This window comes from Camarhynchus parvulus, chromosome 3 (genome assembly GCF_901933205.1).
Source record: "Camarhynchus parvulus chromosome 3, STF_HiC, whole genome shotgun sequence".
Taxonomy (NCBI): domain Eukaryota; kingdom Metazoa; phylum Chordata; class Aves; order Passeriformes; family Thraupidae; genus Camarhynchus; species Camarhynchus parvulus.
The window spans coordinates 59,032,553-59,054,638 of record NC_044573.1 but is presented as its reverse complement, the minus strand read 5'-3'; the positions used below and the strand labels follow the sequence as shown (position 1 = coordinate 59,054,638).

The 22,086-nt window shown below is 39.0% G+C and overlaps 1 protein-coding gene across 2 annotated transcripts in view; it reads right to left on the bottom strand.

The window, feature by feature from the left end:
- Nucleotides 1-4,039: 4,039 nt before the first annotated feature.
- ARHGAP18 (Rho GTPase activating protein 18) overlaps nucleotides 4,040-22,086 on the bottom strand; it is a 96,464-nt gene continuing 78,417 nt past the window's right edge. For both annotated transcript variants that reach the window (XM_030946301.1, XM_030946300.1), the window contains exons 9-15: nucleotides 20,872-21,031; nucleotides 18,170-18,252; nucleotides 16,705-16,911; nucleotides 15,771-15,917; nucleotides 10,228-10,352; nucleotides 8,953-9,014; nucleotides 4,040-6,371 (exon numbers count right to left, since the gene is read on the bottom strand). In XM_030946301.1, the coding sequence (XP_030802161.1) occupies nucleotides 6,280-6,371; nucleotides 8,953-9,014; nucleotides 10,228-10,352; nucleotides 15,771-15,917; nucleotides 16,705-16,911; nucleotides 18,170-18,252; nucleotides 20,872-21,031 (876 nt within the window). In that variant the 3' untranslated portion in view covers nucleotides 4,040-6,279. The remainder of the gene's footprint in view (nucleotides 6,372-8,952; nucleotides 9,015-10,227; nucleotides 10,353-15,770; nucleotides 15,918-16,704; nucleotides 16,912-18,169; nucleotides 18,253-20,871; nucleotides 21,032-22,086) is intronic.

The window sequence follows — 22,086 nt, the reverse complement described above, 5'->3', positions numbered from 1 at the left end:
ATTTTTGCCAGTACTGCAAGGTTGCACAATAAGGTTTCAGCCTTATCATAACCCAAGAAATGCTGCTTATTTCAAGATCAATGCTAATCCAAATAGATATCACCTGGCTGCATTGTAAGATTTTGCTGCCATGGAAGCAAAACACTGCACTGAATGAGGCAGATGCACAGCAAGCAGACAGGAATACTGCAATGGACACCTCTCTGCTCTGTCTTTCACAGCCACGCAAAGCCCCACAACAGCCTCAGCACTACTTCACCTACCCAGGTTCCTGCTGAAAGAAATTCTCTTTGTGCGGGCTGAAGGAGAGTTATGAACAAAGACAGCTTTTGGCAGACTGTAGCAGAGGAGGAGCATCCAGAACAAGGGCCCAGAAGCTCATTTGCCTTACAACTAACAGAGCAAAATGTGGGAACATATTAGAATGTAATCAAGACAACTAAATCAGGTAATACACAGTATAAATTTTAACTAAGCCAAAAATCAGAAGGTGGCAAGATTTTAACAAAAATATACATCTGAGACTAGGGGGAAAAGTGAATAAGCAAAAAACCAGTTTCTAGTTGCTAATCCAACACTGCTCAGGGTTTGGCATCTCAGATATTTCCAAGAAATTATGTGTTCCTGCATTTATTCTGGATAACTTGCAGTGTGTTGTACATCTGCATCTTGACAATCGGCAAGGGATATCCAGTAAAACACTCAAGCCTGTGATTTTCTGCTGGGCAAAGCTTTGTCTACTCTCAGTTTCACTGTGTCCAGAGAACTGGACATCGAAGCTGTCCGTGCCTGATGCACCATCTCAGACACATGAGTTATGTGCTGCATCACCAGCATTTTCTCATGCACTTTCTCATTTTTAATGCACAAGAAAAATGCATTAAACTAAATACATGGCATGGTGCAGCTGCCAGGATGGATGGCATGAAAGCAGACAGGCACACAAGGTGACCACTTCTCCAAACACCCTGACACCAAAATCCCGCCGGCTGGCTGCGAGCTCCAAGCACAGCCTTCGTCCCCGGCCGGCCAGAGCATGGATACGGTCTCTTTCTCCCGTTTCTGCTCTGGAGCAGACATGAAAGCGGCGCTCCCGCTGTGGCCCCGCCGCAGAGCGGAGCGGAGCGCGGCCCCGCACCGCCACCTGCCGCCGCCCCGCCCGGCAGTGAAACACGGACAAAGCCCGGCGGGAGCCGCCCGGGACAGCCCTCCGGGATTTCTGTCCCCGACAGCGGCCCCAGCACAGGGAATAGAGAAGCGAGTGCCGTAGGAATGACCCTCCGCTTGTCCCCGGCAGGCGGGGAATGACAGTGGACGGCAAAGGCACATCCTCGCGTGTGGATAACCAGGTGGCGGTGTCACCGCTCGGAAAGCACAGGGAATCCCATGGGAAAGGAGCACAGAAGTGGCTGCCCTGCAGGACCTGATCTAGCGACACAGCATGTGAGCAGACTGCTCACGGGAAACAAGACAATTTGTTCTCAGGAGTAACCGCATTACAGAGGCACAAGGGTAACACAGAGGGCAAAGCTCATTCCATAGGTGAAATACAGTGACTGCAGCTCTCAATGCAAATGAACATTAGTTACTGGTTTTACAGTGCCAAAGGGGGAAGGAAGGATCCTTTCAGTCATCCCAGAATGGACTACCAAGGAGTAATAGTATCTTTTGTACCACCACCACTTCCTGTGAGTCATGAATGACAAGTTGTATTCCCATGATGGTTTAAAAACCTGCCAGTGAAGGCTGTCCTTTGATACTGCCTAGTTTTAGATCCGATTATTCCCCAGGGTGAAGGTAATTCCCAACAGCCCTACAAGCAGAGAGGGAAATATTTCTACCCACCTCCTCACCTGCATCAATGCCTTCAGCTGTGGGTACAGCTCAGGCTGGAAAGGTGCTCAGTCCATAGGGAGGGTATGGGCATGAGTTGTACTAACCAGAGAGGCTGGACCCCAAAAGCCAGCCCAGGAGAACAACTGCAGCTTCAGCAAGAATCACCCACATCAAGTCAACAAAGAAGATTCAGAAAGCATGCAGCAACAAAAGCAAGTGCTTTCTCAGGCCTCCAAAGGCCTGATGCCAAATCCTGGTGGCTGGCCGAGAGCTCCAAGCTCAGCCTTCCTCCATGGCCAGAGCATGTGTATGATTTCTCTCACACTTCTGTTCTGGTGCCTAAATAAAACTGAAACTTATGCTGTCATCTCCCCATTGAACAAAGGACTCCTACTACCTAGTTTTATGAAGCTCATAGAAGCTTAATTATTTTCTTGACACATGCCTTTCCTCCCACTGCATTTGCCAAAAATTACTAAAGTCTGCCAACAGACTGAAAAGTAATTAGGGGAAGACACACACAAGGTAGCAAGATTACCCCAGATAAATTTCCTTTGGAACCCAGGCTAAAAATTACAGCATTGTATTTATTAAAAGAATCCCCTGAAGCCATACTTGTGATTGCTATACCGCTGTTACTGGCAATAGAGCAGATTTTAAGGCAATTGTTGGAGGATCATTATTTGGCTTCTACAAATCAGATTAATTTCATCCCTTCTAGCCAGAAGCCAGCCATTTATGAACACTTTTCCTATCTGTTAAATGGGGATAATAGGTACTTACCTACTTCAGATGTGGTCTGTGTGCAACAGACCACAGTGGTACGCAAACAGTGGTATAAATATTTTTAAAGCATTGTTCTACATAAAAAAAATTATTATAAATATTGCTGTAAGATTAGCACATACACATTTTATACTTTTTGAGTGGCTGCAACCTCTTATAGATAGAAGCACAGCAGAGAAGATGCATTTAAATGTGATTCTTTCACCAAGTTAGCTTGTTGCTGCAATTTAACTCAATACTTAGGAAGATAGTGTGTTATATTGGAGAGTTGCATTGCTTTTAAGAATGTCTGACAAATAATGGACTGGGAAAAGTTTCAAGCAGGCCTTTCTCAAACATTCCCTTCTTTGTTGGTGCTCACAGCCAAAAAGTGCATCTCCTTATCCTTGAAGTCATCTCAGTCATGCCACGGACAGAAATTCAGCCAATATTTCCAAGACATCCAGATCCATTCATCTTCCTCCTTCCTACTGTTTTCTTGAAACCTCAGTGGAATGCTCAGAGATGCTGCTTGTTGACTTGCAACGTGAGATAAACCTGTCTCGCTGCTGCTCACACAGGGGACACTTGTTTGGAATGACACCTTTCCTCCTGGCACCCACAGATATCCAGGGACAGTCCATGCACTGTGCACAAGGTGGGGAAGAACACAAGGCTTTGGAAAATGAGTGCAAACTCTGAGGTCTTTGAAGAACAGGCAGTGTGAGAAAGGTGTCTACACCTCATACAAGCACTGGGGACCTTTCCCCTCCTTCCCCTTCCTTCACCAGAGGGTTTTTGAGCACAAAAACATCCTTACATACTCCACAATATCCAGGCAGTGGTAAGAGGACCATCACCTGCTTCCCCACTCCCTCCTCTCCCCAGTCCTAGCAGCTGTGCCTGTACAGGGTTGCACACAGCATTAATCTGTCAACAGGTGAAAAAACTCCTGCAGATGTGTTTCCCAAGTCACCAGTCAAACAATGGTGGCCTACTGAATCACCCCAAATAAGCAACTAATGCAGCATTGTGTTTTTAATTATAAGAGATTCTTATCAGCTTACCTGAATGCGTTTTGGACTTCCCACATGTGCCCTAATTTAATTACTTAATTATGAAGAATTAAGAGCCGGTACTTTCAATGAGGGCTGAGAAGTCTCCCATTCCTTTGCATGTATCCAGTAATTGTTATATTACAGATTTAGCAAAGGTGTATTGCAATTGCAGCAAAGCTCTACACTTCTAGCCTGTTATTTCTTTTTCCAGCAGGCGTTAGTTTTGCAGGACTTTAACTTATCAATGTCTCTTGTCATTCACAATACCACTAGCTCTCTACAAAGATGTAAAGTGTGAAATCACAAAATAATTATTGCTTAGTGTCATTGGGGTATGTTTTATGCACAAATATAAGAACTTGAAAGTCAGAAAATGTCAGAAAAAAACCATTTAATTACAAAAGAACTTTTTTAAATTAAAAAAAATAATGGCACTAAACCAAAAGCAAAGTTATTTAAGAGATCATAACCACAGGTTGGTTGCAATTTTATACTGAAACTCGTAGAACAGCTGTTCCTATCATCTGCACTTTGCTCCTGATTAAAAAAACGCCTAGAGTTCCAGTAATAAGTAATCTTCTACAGAACTATAATGTATTATGAAAACACACATCACTTTCTTATTAAATGTCAAAAAACACCTTTATATTTATTACACTAGGTTCATAAATGTTTACCTAAGCATTGTACTGCTTTGCTACTCTATTCCTTCCATTTGAAGAACAGGGATTTTGCTCTACAGACAAAAGTAATTTGTCTTAAGAGGATTTGCCCATAGTGGCACAGTGCTATACCACATGAGAATACCCAGCTAGATGGAGCATCGAGTAGTACATTAGAACAATTTCCTCTTTTACTCATCCTGCTTTTCAGAACCAACCAGTGCAGTGCTTCCTCTTCATATGAAGACAGACTTTATGAAACAATAAATATACATGGCCCCACAATTGTTCATATGCTGTGCATAACTAATCAGCAGATGTCTAATTTTTCTATGACCTTTCAGAGCTCTATTTCACTGCTTGTACATAAAAGGGAGAGTTCCAGTGGTTACTCTGTCAACACAGGGCCCACGTCCAAAGCTCAGTAGAAAGGTCCTTTATTCCTTTAATCAGCTTTGATCACGTAAAAAAATGTAATTCAGTCCTTGATTGCAAGTAGAATACTCCCTATGAGGTCAATATAAATCTCTGTGTGAGAGAAAGTATTTCATTCCAAGGATACAATTTCACAGTAGTTACTTCAGGTATTCAGCACGCAGGTGTAAGCACTTGAGCACAGCTGAGCTAGTTTACAAATAAATTGTGACGTGGTACACAAGCTAGTGAGCCCAAAGTGTCGCTGTGGAACTGGGGCTCTGGGGCTCCAGGCCACAGCTCTTTGTGTTGCAACGAGCCTCTTCAATCTACAATTCATTATCAGTGAATTCCATGGGGAGCTTTCAGTCCCTTCCTGAAAAGGGATGGATTTGCAATAGCTCTCTGTTGGAGCACTAATTTTTGAAGTGGTTTAGACAGCACCTATCAGCATCAGGGCAATCAGACCTTGATTTCTAACCTCGTCCAGGATAAACCAGATATAAAGCCAATGGTAAGTAATACCCACAGCAGACCCTTACACTAGTTTTGAGTGAAAGGTTTAGTGGTTTGCTACCTATGAAATTAGGACTACAGTTTCCTTCCACAGTTATTTTATTTTTTCCTGAAAATTTTTATTATGCTAGTAACTTAAAAGTTTTGGCAGTTCACAAAACTCAATCTATCAGAGGTCCAAAAAACCTGAAATCAGTGTATGTAACATGGCTGCAATCACTGCTGAAATACCTAAAAGGTTTTTATAGTGCATGACAATATGCCAGAAAGGACAATGTAGTGAGCTTTAAAAAGACTCACCTTGTCACGTGGTCCTTTCTTTGTTTTTTTCCTTTCTTTTGTTTTGTAATAATCCCAAGAGTACAATCAACTGGAGTAAAAATAAAATTACTTAAAAGATCTAGCAAAAAAGCTGCATAGAAAGCATCTTCACAGTTGTTTTTAAATAGTTTTCATCAAACTTTAAATTAGGACTTCCAAAGACAAAATACATTGCATTGCAGTTTTTTCCAGTGAAATTCACACTTATTTGGGAAATTCATATGACTCGGTCAGGTATTTTTAATACTGTACCATTCAGAAGTGCTGATCAGGATTTGGTTCTCTATTGTATTAGCACTGAAAAGACCTATATGAACACAAAATGCTACACAAACAGTTTGTAGGTCTCTAATACAAAGAGTTTAAACACCTGCTTGAAAAATAAATTCTTAAACAAGACCTACCAGATGGGAGGTAGCTTAGTGCCATTAAAATATTTAAGGTACTTATATATAAAATATATAAGGTACTTATGCTCGTTTCAAACATGAGTGGGAAAATTGTGCTATCTCCAAAACTTTGCTGCAAGTAAAACTGAAAGTTTACTTGTTATAACTGTTGGGTCACTATTGCCTTTTTTTTTAAACTGGATACAGTTCTATTAACATGCACAATGGTTGAATGTTGAGAGGATACACTCTCCCTTTGAAACATTCAGCCATACAAGGTAAGTCCACAGGTTGGAGGTTTCGCCATTAGCTGTGATCTTAGCACTGCTTAGGTTTTATAACCCACTCAGCATTTGGGTTGAGCTGGTATAGGTCCTTCATGTAGGTATCATCATCAAGGCAGCGTTCTCCTAGAAACAGAAAAGCCGTGTGGTGACATCAGTACCAACAGAGAAATGAAACAAACTTCCAAAGTTCCTGTTACTGTTTTACTCCATGACATTTTCAAAGTCTCTCTGTGGTGTTTAACAAAGAACAATGCACATAAAAGTTGGATGTGCTCCCACCCTTCCTATCTGCCTTGAGGAGGAAGGGGACAAGAGGAAGAACGAAGGAGAGAAAGGGCTGCTCTACCTCTGTGACATGTTCTAGGTCAGATTCCTCACACAGACCATGCAGATGGGAACTCCCCTCTGCAAGTAAAAATGGAGCAATGTCCTGACCCTCTCATGATTATATCCAAAAACTACATTCACATTTGCATGGAAGCACATTAAAATTTCAGGTTATTTTCCCCTTTTTAAATGCTAAGTTTGTGCAAGGTTTTTGCTTGCTAAGAAAGTGTTACTCCCTATCCTCCTCCTCTTAAATCAGCTGTTCTGTATAGCACTTGTAATAGTTGCTGTCCTAGGAGAGGAAAGTAGTACACTGTTCTTGGTGCACTACAGGCAATTAATTTATGTCTAGTAGCAATGATGAAAATAGCATATGCTGATCCATCAAGATCTGCTCATTCTTCCCATTCCCCTACAGGCAAAGCATTATCTCATGCATTTGCAGCTCTACATCACAGCTCCTCTTCCACTCTGCTATGCAATTATTTGGGGTGGATGGCTCGTGCCAGACAGACATTTCCAGTACTTGCACTCCTGAGACAGGAGGCAAACATAGGTAGAATCGTACAGCTGAGTTTGTCTGCCAGCTCTTTGGCCTCCCTGCTTAACCAAGGCACAGGCTCCATCTGCTCTCTCTAGGATTTTAATCCGAACCTCTGTGACCAGTACTGCCCATGTTGCTGAATTAGGTCTTCTCCTCTGCACAGTGCAGCATGTTCAGGCAGTGAGAGCATGGGGACAGCACTTTGCTATGTCCCTATCCAGCCAGTTCCAGGCACAAATCAGTGGCAGAAGTCCCATTCAGTGCCCTGAAATCCTACACTGTACTGACTACTAAAGAAATGTGTGCAGACTTCAGCAGCTGCATCTGCTAGAGGACAAGATCACAGTGTTGTGCTTGTTACAATTTTAAGCACAAGTGTAAGGGCATGAGAGTGTCACTAGCCCCTCAAGTCTTGTTTTGGGCTCCCTCTACATGAGTCAGGCACACTGGGAAGAAAGACAGATGGCAAAGGTCAGGACAGCAGGTTTACTTAAACCTGTATGGCAGGTTAAAGGCACGGAGTTTCTCTTAGTTCAACTGTGAGTATTAATAAGGACTAGCAAGGACTGATTAAAGCTGAAATCCTCTGGAAGTAAACCATTCAGATAGAAAAAACATCTAAGCTTTCTAACCTATGTCACAATAAAACAAAACAAATCTTCACTTTCTCTAAGAGAAATACAATTTCTGTCCCAAATTTAAAGTAACAGTAACAGTTGTTCCAGTTTCATTGGAATTCTGCTACAAAACCTTTTTTCCTGCAATGATTACATCTCTGTAGAATAAAAAAGATACTCCTCTCCTTTAAAAAAGTCTTACATCTGGGATTTCAACCTGCTTTAAAGGGCATAGGAAATGTATGAAGATACTGGATTTGCAAGAGAACATATAATACATTCATCTTCCATCCAACTATCTTGGCAACTTATTTATCAGACTTTGTAAAAACACTAAAACATACCTGTTGCAGGAAACATAAGTAAGTGATATTTTAAATTAAGTCTTTTGGTTTAGACAAACATGCAAAAAACATTATTTATAATGGTGATTAGAATAAAAGAAAAATACCACAAGCAGCAATTTACATACAGAATTGAAACTTGCAAAGGAAAGAAGTACTGTATGTAATTTTATAATGCCAAATAAGTTTAACAGGTCACAGTTAAGGAAAAAAGTAAATGTAAGTCCAATCTACTACTGCTTTCTAGTTCTCCTTTTGTTTTCCAGAACATATGAAAAATACTCTAATTAGAAACTGATTTCCAATGCAAAAATACTCTTGCATTTGTGGAAGAAAACTTTAGGACTGTGCTCAGAATTGTCCTTGGCATTAACTTTGCTTATCTGCTATTTACTTTAATCAAAAGGATCTGGAATAAGCAGAGCAGGAAAGACTAGCTGTTGGAAAATTTTATCACATGGTCATCTTTCTGGCTGAGCATTTTCTTCCCCCACAAAGAACACTCCTCCCAAAGTGACACTCAAATGCAGAACATGAAGGAATGTAAGTTCACTTATTATGCCTCAACACAAAGAGATGAATAAGATGAACTTCAAGCACCTTTGTATCCAGCCTTTCTGTGCTTATTCACTGTACCTACATATCAGGAACATCTGTTACAGCTGCCAACTTCTTCAGGGACAGATGGTAAGATACTACTAATATAATGATCACACCAACATCTCTGCTGCCTTCTCCACAAGGTTAACTGTCTGCCTTAGTGTCAGGGAGAAAAAGGGACATGAATAAAAATGCAACCACAGTGAAGCCCATGGACAATGTGCCAAGGAATCCTATTCTAGCAAAATAAGTTGTTCAGAAGCCATTCTTACCAATATTTCCTCCTATTTCATAAAGAAAGACCTCTTCTTTCTTGAGTGTTTGGACATTTCCACTGTGGGGAACAGAACACAATGAATGATGATATTACAAAGGTGCTTGTGGATCAGCCACCTAGACATTTCTGGGAGAGGTTATGCTAATTAAAATCAGCACTGCATCCATCACAAATCCTCACTGACACAATCAGTGAACAAGAATATTTGCATGCTAGTGCAAATGAACAGTCCTGCAAGTGAGCAATACACTAGAAAAGGTAAAATAAGACAAATATGAAGAAACTGCAGGTGTTAGGAAAGAATTTCATTGTTATTAGCAAGTAGCTTGATATTTACCCTCTGATTTTTCTTTTACTGCTGCTGCAAAAATAAGTATTTCCCTCAAATATGCCATATTTCAGAAAAAGCCTTATGGTTGGGTGGGAAAAACCACATTCTTGCTGGATTTAATTGTACTGCAACTAAAAGAAGTAAAAAACAGACAGTGGAAAAATAAAATCCCTGTATTACAAAGGGATTCTATTATTCTCACTGCTTAATTGTAATAATATATGCTAAAGACCACCCAGAAAATAACTTTCTGACAATGGTGTAAAACTCTAAAAACAGCATTTAGGAAAAAGCAGTTTCTTAATCTCAACTAGTGTGCTATATTTTTGCTTTAGATGAATAGCTAGATATGATGAAAATATGCATTAATTTTATTTTTTTTCAAAAGATTCATTAAAATTTCTCCCTTTTTAAATGGATTTGAATGACTAAAATGTAGCTTTTGGTTTAAATAATTTAATGTACATGACGTTTCCACATCATTATACTCCAGTACCTATTATACTGTTATATAGAAATGCATGTCTTGGGGTGCCTTTATGATGCTTGTATTTTAAATAGATTTTTATATATAAATGTATTATATATTTACATAATAAATGCATTATTTTTAAAAATTTCTTTCTTTTTTCCTCATTCCTCTGTTTTCTTGGAGTTCCCTTCTGACTTGTCCCCACAAAATTACAAAACTATTCCTGACCCATCAGATTAAATAGCAATTAATTTTTTACTAACAGCACTCGTGTATTCCTAAAGGCTTCCCGAGCTTTAATAGCATTTAAAAGCATTAATTCCTCAAGCGTGTATTTTGATGGCTAAATTCAGCCAAACAGTTCATGAACTGACCCCGTCTTTGAGTATTTTAAAACTTTTTTCTTGATATAATAAATGAAGAGACACTTCTCCCGACATGCTAACAAAACAAAGACATGTTTATACCTTTTCTGGTTGAGAAACCTGGCTACTATATCACCGGCTTTCAGTTCTTCTGTCAGCTGTATTGCCATGGAAACTTTGGAAAGATGAGGCGCTTGCACCCGTATCACTCCCTGAGGAACATCAGTCTGCAAAGCAATAAGAGTGGTGGAACAAAGCTGCTAGCAGCTGGCTTTGATGAGCTTCTCAAAATACAGTATGGAATAAGTAAGTAAGTACAGTGCTCTGCACTTCACTATCTACTACACTTCTCTACAAACATACAATAACTACACTGCAGTTCAGTAAATTACATCCAACCTTCAAAGCTCTTTTTAACAACAGGGAGAACTTCAGAACAAAGGAACATTAGTGTTTAATTATTTTTCAAAGATGTTAAGAATACCAATAACAATTATGCTGTATTAAGAACACACTTTGGTATGATAAGAAGCATGTGACACTGATATAGAAAATCCTTGCTGCAGGCATAAAAACCAGGCAGTGCCCTCACACCAATCCTCTGCCAAAACTTCTGGAAGAAACCTCTCCAGTTCCATTCAATCTGAACTTCCTGCCCAAAAAAAACCAAAACCACAAAGTACTCATGGATCAGTCTACTTTAAAGTATTCTTCTTCCCTTTTTGTAAATTTCATTTCTGAAAAACAGATATTCACTACCGCAGGTTTTTCTCCCTATTTCTTATTGCCCAGAATATGTTCAGGTAGGCAACCTGCCCTATATAACAGTCTGACTATATAATGGATTTGTATTTAATTTCAACCCACAAGTCCTTGATGATGAATATTCATCATATTAGCTACAGAGAAGGAGGACAAAGGACAGCTTTTCTGTTCCACTTGGAGGTACATGACATTTGAAGTTACAAAAGACAATGTATCTGTGAATAAGGTCCTAATTTCTGTTCCTGCAAATATTTCCATTCCTATTACATTATCATTTACCCAAACCTACTAATTTTGATAGGAAAATAAACTAAGAGTCCCTGTACTCAAGGTTGATTATGACAGTTCATTGTCTCCTTTACCACCCCACACCCCTCCATTTACCCAATTGCAAGGCTGAACATTTTTTCTTCCATAATCAATGAATAAATCTGGGCACCTGTGAATCTAGAATAGCTTCTCTGAAACCATCAGAGTTAAATGAGTACAGAACAAGTACAAATGTGAGCAGAATCAGAAGAACAGCTTCCTGAGAAAGTTGAAGGCTTACCATTGAGTTATGGTAAGCAATTTTAACCAAACAATCATTTTGCGTCCAGTCTTGTATTTATTGATTTAAAAATTCTAGACATCATAACTATTTCTGTCTAAAGCAGTAAGAATCATCATATTGAGAATTTGCTACGTAGTAAATGTGGAATCAAAGGCTCGTAAGATTGCAAGAGATCTCTATGAGATTTCCCCTAGATTAACTCTAAATTTGTCACATCTGTTCTTTAAGGCCTCCACCTACGAAACAGTGTCTATAGCCATCTGCTAGGTAGTAAATCCTGCTAAAATTTTTTTTGCCTCTTTCCAAACTTTTGGGATTCTGGCAAAAAAAAAATTTTAAGGATGAAATGATTGTTTATAGACCTATCTGGTCTCCCATCAAATTCAAATTGGTAAATTTAAACTAGGTTTAATTTTTGTATACAGTTCTTGATCTTGATCATTTTGTCTCAGTTGATTTTAGTGGAGTGTCTCCAACTTTCAGCTGGATAACTTTTTTTTCCTACACAGCAGGCACATGATAAATTATTTAAAAAGCAGTCTACTTTGAGTATATGAGAAAAAGAACAAGAAATGTCCACAGAGCTCTAACATTATGGTCACAGATCAAACAGAATAATTACTTTGTTTATTCACAGAGAATCATTATTAGCTCAGCTAATTAATGCATTTTGTCACTTTCACCACCTGCATTTCCAGGAGAAATCATGCTCAGCTGCACAATATATTCATGCTGCCAAATTACAGAGAGAACAGAACGTGAGCATGCCCTAGCCCATACACTGTGCAGGGTGGTGGGAAAGAATATGTGGTCTAAAACGTCTAAGAGCTGTTTGACAGGACCTATTCTCTGCACAGCACAGTCCAAAATACCCAAGTGAGGGGCTGGCTCCATATCACAACATATTAAGCTGTGAACCTATGAGAGGATTGACAACATACAGAAGAGTGGGTGACCAATTTGCAAGTGGGTGACTCAGTTTGCAAGTTCCCTCCCCTGCCTCACAGGTCCTCTCAGGTCAGATTTAAAACACTGCAATCCCTGGCTGAATTAGGTACTTGAATTATTAAAGAAATTGAAGACAGCACAACCTTCCTTACTTGATGGAAAATACATTGGCCTATAACATTTAGTCTGCAGCAGGCAGAGCAGTCACCTGTGAGGTACTAATCTTCTTCAAACCCTTCCTTTTCAGAGGGGCTTAGAATCTATATAACACAGAGAAGAGCAGCTGCCTGGCTGTAGGATCTGGGGTAGGTTTCTTCCTGTTTCTTCAAATCCATGTTTCCTGACCCACTAAAATATTTTTCACTCTAGTTGCAGAGAGAAATGTGACTATGCAATATTTTCACAAATGAAGGAATATGATGCATACTTATTCAAGGTGCAAAGTATGCCAAGCAGGTATGGGGCATGAACACTATGAAGAACAAAATTGATTTTCAAAAGGATCTTGCTACATGGAAGACAAAGGCTGAAAGAAATGCAAAGCAGTTGTTCTCTTTGGGCTGCAAAATATTGCACCTAGTTTGGGACAAAAAACTAGAAAACCATACACAGAGAAATTATTTAGCAGGTAGCAATTTTTTTTAGTAAATAATCTAGCACTGCAATGAGTGACATATTCAGCAGGAGTCAGAAAGGTTACTCTGTGTAAACTCAAACAGATCATGCGAAGAGAAGGGCCATGGGACACAATGGGTTTTACAACCTGCAGTAGCTCAGCCCAGTGCACTGTGCTGGGCTGCTCACATGATAGCTCCCCTTTTTGGAACAACTGCACCTTACAGAGGAATACAATGGCAGATGGTAGAAATGCGGCTAAAGGCAGTAGGTAAATTCCCAGTCCTGAGGGCATCTTTCTTTGTCTGTCTGGAGCATTATTCAGCCCAACACCAACACAAAGACTTAATCCCCAACACTGACTTGGGGCCATAGGTATGCATAGGTATTCCAAAAAGCAATCAACCCTCACAAGCCCTCTAATATTAACCCTCTCAACACGGTACAGAGATCTCACCTGGAGTTTGCAGTAAATGCTTTTTAACCTCTCTCTCAAAAGGGGAAATGTGATTGACAGAGAGGCCTCATCAGAGCTAAGATGAAATTTTATCCAAATGAGCTGCTAATAAGAACGCAGATACAGAGTTATTTCTGGAGAATATGGAGATGACTCAGGTTCTGTCCATCTATGTTTAATCGTGTAGGGTGCCACAGCAAGTGTTAGAAAATAGAAATTTTTCCTCAGCTTTTATTCAGCAGCACACAAGGTAATTAGGTATTATGTTTAAAAAAAGATTAGATGTGGCACTCAGTGCCATGGTTTAGTTGAGGTGTTAGGGCTGGACTCGATGATCTTTAAGGTCTCTTCCAACCTAGTAATTCTGTGAAAGTTCCAAACTGGTTTCACTGGAGTGGGAAATTCATCACATGTCTGGGTGCCTCACTTGCCACTTGATAGTTAAATATAGTTCAAGAACTGCACAGGAAATTTACCTCATTTGTAAATTAAAGCAGTATGAATTGAAAACTAGGGAGAAGGAAAACCCAAACCAATAAATTTTCCTGAAAGAATGAGACATTTTTTTACTTGAAAGATGTATAAATTGTCATTCACAATGAAGCCTTATCAATTTTTTAATATTATTTTAAAACTAACATGTTCTCAAGCACCCAAAATTACTGAATGCTTGCAATAAGCATGAAGGATTTGTAAAAAATTGTATCATTTAATTTTGACAAAAATCTCCACAGAATTCTAGGGCTTAAAGAAAATCATTGAATAGTAACTTTACATTTACATTTGAATAAGAATATTACACGAGGCTTCAGTTCTATCTCCCAGTGGATTCGAAAGGCATAATTTACTCTAAAAGACCTCAGCCCTAACTCCCCAGTGGATTAAAAAGACATATCTTTGCACTAAATTATAAAAAAAATCTAATATCTGAACTTGAAACAGCATTTACTTTTTTCACTGTATTTGCTGTTATTTTCATGTTGAACACAGGATGGCAGCATTAAGCGAATCATATCAACTCAACTGAATTCAATTCAAAGAATTCTTTTCTTATTAGACCAAGAAAAACAAATTCCAGTGTTTAATTAGCTTTATTTTAAAATCATATATAAGTCACTCTGTGTAAAGATTCCTGCATATAGACAGATATGAAAGTAATGCAAAGTGATGCCTAGGGAATTAATTAATTTTGGATATTAAGATATGTGCCAAGTACTGCATAAAAAATGACGTAGGAACACTGAAATATAAGTCTCCAGCCGATTCTGGACATATAGCATATTCATTTGCCACATTCTATTTGCTTTGGCTTAAAAGCTTAAAAATGCCTTTTTAAGAATATGACAACCCTTTTTTTGGTAACAGCCTGACATACACACACACACTTGGTAAGAAAACCTGACTGCTCAGAGTAGACTGCATTTCTACCAGCGACCACAAGATGACTCTACCTCACCAGAATCTTCACTGTGACTTCAACCCACAAGGGGGTACTTTCATACCACTCAAATGAGAGATTCTCACACAACTCAAATCTGATACGTTTTCATTATGGTATCAGAATACACGTATTTGGTATTACCTGTTCATGTATTTAAACTAACTTTGGGATAACGTACTTCAAATGCTTTGTAATTAAGGTAGTATATTGTATAGGCTAAAAAGTTTCAAAAAATTTTAATTATAAAAATTATCAACAATTTCAACATGCACGAGATGTATTTTTAAAGTTTTGATGTCAGTGGGAACAGCTCAACTAAAATCTTTCTGAACTACAGGAAAAATTAACACTACAATTGCCACAAGATTTTTGTATTTTAAAGAGCGTGTGAAGAGTGTTATGCTGAAATTTATGCCTTGACATCACTGATGGGTATGGCAGAAGCCAATTATCTAAAGGAGAGATACTGAACTGTGGGTTATATACACTGGGGTAGGCTGACAGTAGCCACTTGGACAATAGCTGCATAAGAAGCAGTTCATCAGTTTTTCACGTTTGTTTCATCCTTTGGGGTTTTCTTGGGTTGGGCAGGTTGTGCATGTTCTAGCTAAAGACTGGGACAAAGAGTTCAGTGCCTATCCTTTTTCAGAACAGAAATATTCTGAAAAATCTGTGAAAACAAAGAACCAGTACAATCCTCTAAACGTGTTGTGCCAGTAACTCACAAACTGTGAGATCTACACTGACTTGCTAGCTATTGGAATTATTCTCAATTAAAAAATGTATATATCTCCTCTGCTTTATCCACTTTTTCACTAAAAATTACGATCCTTTTAATAAAGCATTTCAGATGTAGGTTTCCTTACGTCATTAGGAGTCTTCTCCTGTTTCTCATGCTTTTCCCGGTCATATGCCATCTTTTTCAGAAGTTTCTTCATAGCTTTGTCCTTTTTCTCTTTCTTCTGGCTTTCAGTGTTTTGTTTTCTCACTTGGTTAACAATAAACTTCGGAATCTAGATAAATACAGAGTAAGCGTGAATAACTACATAATTTTCTTACCAAAATTTTGTAAGTGGCCAGATTATCAGGTAGAATTCAAAACCAGTGTTTCTTTCCAGTAATAACTATAGATTCAAATAATACAAAACTATGAAACAGTTTTAAAACCACTCCATTTGTGATAAAATATTTCATTCAGTAACTTCTCAGGGGAAGAGAGGTGGAATCATAGAGCATTTTTACTTTTGTCAGCCAAAAACATTCATTTGATGTGTAAAATGGTACTATTTACTTTTCCTCATATGCAGCAAATGTCAAAATTGTTTCGAGTTGCTGATGGACAATACACCTCCAACTTGTCCAGTTTGTCCAAGCTAGAGCTTTGCTTAAGACCATGACACAACTTCATGCTTTATCAAAACATGTTTTCATGTTTTATAAAATATTAAGTTTGGCCCAAAAGGACAATGCGTTCAAACACTGTGTTTCCTGCTAATATCTCTTAGCCAAAAAGAACTGCCCACAGCAATATATACTGATAAACCAAATATACATACTCCCCAAGGACTTATTTTTGAGTTCACCTGTAGTACATACAATATTAAAACTGACCACGAGAGCTTAACATTAGATGTAATATTTTTGTTTTGCTCACATAAGAGTTGCCCATGAGCAAGAACCCAGATGGATCAGTCTGATCCTTTTCTAAATCGTGGATGTAACTTCACATGACTTCTCTATTCAGATACCCTGTTGTGAAATTTATCATTCTCCTCCCCCACCCCTAAAAACCACACTTACTGTCCAGAGAAGTTTTTGGTACTGAATCATAAAGCGCATGACATTTGCTGTTCCAGCTGCCATGACAAACTCGCTTTGTTCAATAGTCTTTGAGGCAAACCCATGAAACGTGAAAAGGTTTGGGGCCATCACCATCGCAACATTCTTCAACGTCATCTTATTTTTGTCTCGGTGATCAATTACCCTTTGGAGGAATTCAAGCAGTACCTGAAATAAGAGCAGAACTTTCAGCTCAACTCTGCATGTGAAAAGTGAAACATGTGCAGAGCTTAAAATGAACATATGAGTGAAACATGATGTTGCATATTTTTCTGAAAAAGCTCTTAATTCCTAAGAAACCCACATTAAAAGCAATCAATAATAGAAGTGTGAATATATTTATTCACAGAACAGTCATGCAAGTTTTGTTTCCTTCAAGTAATTAAGTAAAACATTCTTGTTGTTTTTGCGGCTATCATTTTCAAAAGCATTCATGTGACTTTAAGGCCCTGCAGAGTAAGATTTTTTTCAAAACCTTTGTCATGTAGGTGTATAAGCAGCATCCCACAGATGCTTGTGAAGACATTACTGTTGGCATTTGTTAAATTGAAAGTGAACACAATAGTGCCAGCTGTCATGGTTATGGAAACATGGAGTGGCTAATTCTGTAAGGTAAGCAATTCACAAGTAAAGCACTGCATTGTGAATGACAGGTAGCCAGTTAGAAACTGGCAATTTTCAATTAATTCGGTTCCAGATATTTGTAGCTCAACTTAGGAGCCTTCTTGACTGCCTCCACACAGTAAATAAACTCACAAAGAAAGTCTTGTTTGAACAGTAAGACCTGGTAGGATGATTTTTTGCCTGTAATAGATGATGTTCTGCATCCTACACAAATCCTGCATTCATTCTTGATTGTAACAGCTTTAATGGTAAGCATACTCTGAAAAATGCATTAATAGCTTTGCTACAAAAGGACAAGCACAAATTGGAAGAATCCATGTAACATGCTACAAATAGCAACAGGAAGTGTAAATTTCTTGTTTATTGAGAGTAGAAAAAACCGCACAGAGAAAAGTGAGAAATAAAAATGAAGAGCTAAACCCACTTCATAAAAGGAAACTCACATTCATTGTACTCTAACACTATTTATTTTTAGCACTGAAAATAATAACTGATGCAAAAAAAAAAGGGAGCAAAACTTCTAAGAGAAAAGGTTGCTCACTGGGAGATTACTATTGCAATCCTGGAAAAATGTCAAGTCACATTCTTTAAAGTCATTTGGGAGGAGTTAGGGCCCTAAGTTGTTTGGTTTTTTTTTTCCCAAAGTCACGTGAAATATGGGGGAATAAAAAGAGTCAGTAATTTCAGCATTAACTTTGAACTCAAAAAAAAAGAATGTTCAAAAGACAACGGCATTCATTACAGTGGATTCACAGAAATAGTCAAAACATTTATGCAGGAAAATACTATTAATAATTCTAACCTTCAGGGTGTCTCTGTTTGCTTCAGGTAGAAGGATAACCAAAAGATTCAAAGCTTGCAGCTGCTGTTTCTTCGTTGGGAGATCTGCCAATAAAGAACACAGAGCTCAGTATTTTTAAATGGTTATTTATACTCTTCAAAAAGCATGATTTCTAAGTTGAAACTTCTTGCAAAATGCTGAATGCATACACATGGCTAATTATCATAGTATGACAAAGGACTGGCAGATCCTGGTTTTCCGATACTCATTTCCAAATGTTCTTTTAAGATTCAGTTGGTGTGACTCAGCAGTCTTTTGGCACTGTTTTCTAGATGCCTTGTGATTCCTTCTTTATTTTGCAATGCTACAAGAAGGGATAGCTAACGGTTCTTCCCTTCCTGAGCCTGTGCCCCAACACAGCAAAGGGTATATCCAACTCTGCTTTCACAGCTTCTCTGGTTCTTCTCAGTGGCACGATCTCCCAAGTCACCCACGCAGAATGAACACCACGTGTCACTGAGGAAGGCAGGTCTCCAGCCACATAACCAACAGCAGCTGCAAGTGCAAACCACCAGGGATGAAACCAAGAGCAGACAAGCTTAAGACGTATCTACAGCAGACAGTGCTGCACCAAAAGAGGCAATTAAAGAAAAGCAACGTTGCTTCTGCCTTTTACCAGTTGGTCAGTGGTGCATCATTCACCCAAGCTGCACAATGAATGCACGCCTACACTCCTACAGCTCCTAGAAGAGCTCCTACATTCTGGCAATGCAGAAAGTCCCACATTTGTCACTTGTGATAAACTTCCTCCTGTCATGCTTTAGAGGACATGCTCTGGCAAGTCTTCTCAGTAGACTCCTAGTGAATCAGGCCATATATAAAACAAGTGAAGAAGGGGATACCAGCACAACATAGTTTTATCACATGATTTCAAAATTCAACAGGGCTGTTCTCATGCATCCTGCTGGGATTCCAACTGAATTGCTATTTCAAATACATTTCATCCAAATCAACTCAGGAGACACCACCAAACAAAAATAAAAGTTCATTGATGAAATAAAAAACCCCACCTTGCTGATTACCTTCTACCATACCAAAAATTAAGGCTCTGAATAAATGAGTGGCAAATTGTATAATCATTTAAAACATCAAGTAGTGAAAGCAATGTTATCTACCTGCTTTAGAAAGACACACATCAAAAGTGAGGCTTAAATTTAGCTTGAAAACACCATATGTCACAATGTTAAAAAAAATGAGAATCAATATTTTCCTAGGAAAGTAAGCAAAAAAACAAATTGCAAAACAATTAAAATTCATTACTTAAATGAAGAGTTTCTGTCTGTAACAACTGAATTTAGTTGCTTACATTATTTAAATTAGCAAATTAAATTGTTCAAATTGTTCTTTAAATGTTTAATTCTAACCACACTACTTAGTCACATGAAAAACACTGACTACTGTCACAAAGATGGCCCTTTTTCTCTGCCACCTAATCTTATTGCATGTAACCAACAAGAAAACTATTTAAACAATGGGAGTCCATGAAGTGCTGCATCTGTTTTGAAGCAAATCCTTTGGTTCAATATAGAAAGTGGTTTGGATCCTGGCACCTGAGCACTTCTGGGTAAGTAAAACCACATAAGCCTTCAGACAGCTCAGGAGAACAAGCAGAAACCCTCCTGGCTCCAATCACTATCCAGTAAATGGAACAACCTTGTGGAGCTCTTTGCTGCCAGCACCATCTGAAAGTGTTCTGGCCAGTTTTAACTTGACAGTCAGTACTGCAAAATCAACAACACTGTGTAGCAGGCCAAAGCATCAACACCCTGCTCCAACCAAACTGACAGCATTGAAAGGCAGCTCAGACCTGGGAGACTTGACATAGAAGTCAAGAATTTTTAAGAATATTTGTCAGTTTGCCTGTCCATGTGAATTCTCTGGTGCTGAGTTTAGCTCAGCTGGTTGGAGCATGGCGCCAATAATGCCAAGGTTGATGGTTTGATCCCCATGTGGACCATTCAAAAAGTTGAACTTGATAATCTTTGTGGATTCCTTCCAATCCAAAATATTGTGTGATTCTATGAAAGCCCCTCTTAGAAATGAGCCATTGCTCTGCCTGCAGGCAAGGGAAATAGAACTTGCAGTCCCTTGTTGATTGGGGAGTTAATGTATGTGGGTTCTCACTCTGGATTCATTATCACCAGCCCACTCTCTTCCAGTTACATCTGGTGTGTTTGCTGTATTGTAACCAGTTGGCAAAGAGGACATTTTCACAAGAACTTGCTGATCTCAAGGGACCACAGACTATCAGCAGTTCTGACTATTCTGCTCTAACTTCTCCTCTTATAAATGGATAAAATACCCTAACCAGTATAAATTATCATTTGTTGTATTTCCTGAAGAACTGCTTATCTTTGTTGTGGTTTTCTTTTGAAGCAAACGCTATTTATAAACTGCTACTGTCATATACATTTTCTGTGTAACCCTTGTATACCTCCTAACTACTGTCAGAAACATTAGGAACTGAAAATGTGCTTTCATTGCATGTGTATGTTATTAAAATAGCTGTTACATGAAAGATGTTATTTGCACAGTAGCAAAATTATGCCCATCTTTTCTCAGGAGAACTCATATTGTTGTTATTCAATTTGTTTCTCAGCAAAGAGGCACTTCTCTGCACGGGTATCAATTCTTTCAGCAGAGACAAAAAGGACACTACTCACTCTGCACATCTTGGAAAGCTTTGAGATATTCTACAGTGAGGAGTGGCTGAGGCAGTTCACGGATGAAGAGTTTTAAAAGACTTGCTGCATCATGTTGCTTCACATTTTCCCAGTTGAAAGTCCCTTCATAAAATTTTGCTTCCAGTTCTTGGCAAAGACCCTGAAATGCAATGGATACAGAGAGCACCAGTAATATTTGGCTGCTGGAAGTCACACGTTATACACACAGCAATACTTTCCACATTTTGAAAGGGGGGGAAGGACATCTGAAATATCACTTAACTCCACTTGCTGCTTGTCTTTTGCTACAAAACAGATAAATGTGGGACCAGAAGTACTGCAAGTAAACACACATTAATAGGCAGCAGTCAAATCATATGGGAAAAAATCCCATGGGCCTGAGCCAGGGCCATATGGAATAAATATATAATAAGAAACAGATATCATACTCAAGCACATAAGGGTCATGGCTTCCCCTCTACCAAGTATTAAGACTGTCTGATACACAGAGCAATTCTGAAACTGCTACCCAACAGTGTTGCTATAGTGCATACATGGCCATTTTCATAAACAAATAAGGCAATTATGAGTGTTGACACACAGCTTCTTATCAAAATATACACTAAGGTGAGGCTGGTTCTCTTTTTAAAACACAGGGTATGATTTGTGTAACTGAATAGCTGAATGTCTTGCCATTTACAGGGAATTCCATGTTGCTGGGCACACACAACTTTGCCTAGCATAGGGTATCAAACATGCCCTGTGTGGAAGCGGCCTGTCCCACTGTTGAAGATTGCATGCAAGATGTTTTCCATTACCATCTGTATGGCTGATTACCTTGTCAAGTGAGCAGTTTGCCTTATCTCTCTCTTTGAATGACCACATTCACACCTTCCTCGGGAGGGGACCTCCGCTGATAACAGACTATTGAATATCGGTGCATGACTGATGAGAACTGTAACATCCCATTGTGAGATGCTCCGCCCAGAGGGAGGAGCCAAGCACTGCTACCCCATATACTCTGAGATTCTGAAATTGCAGTTCAGTTTTGTTCTCCACGAGATTCCCCAGAGGAACAGCAGCTGCCTTTTCCTCCTGGATCTTCAGAGGAAGACTACATCCTTCTCTACAGATTCCCCTTGCTCCAACAGAATCACGCCTGATACTTCAGAGGACTGCAGCCACATTTTCAATCGGACTGCCACCAACACCCGG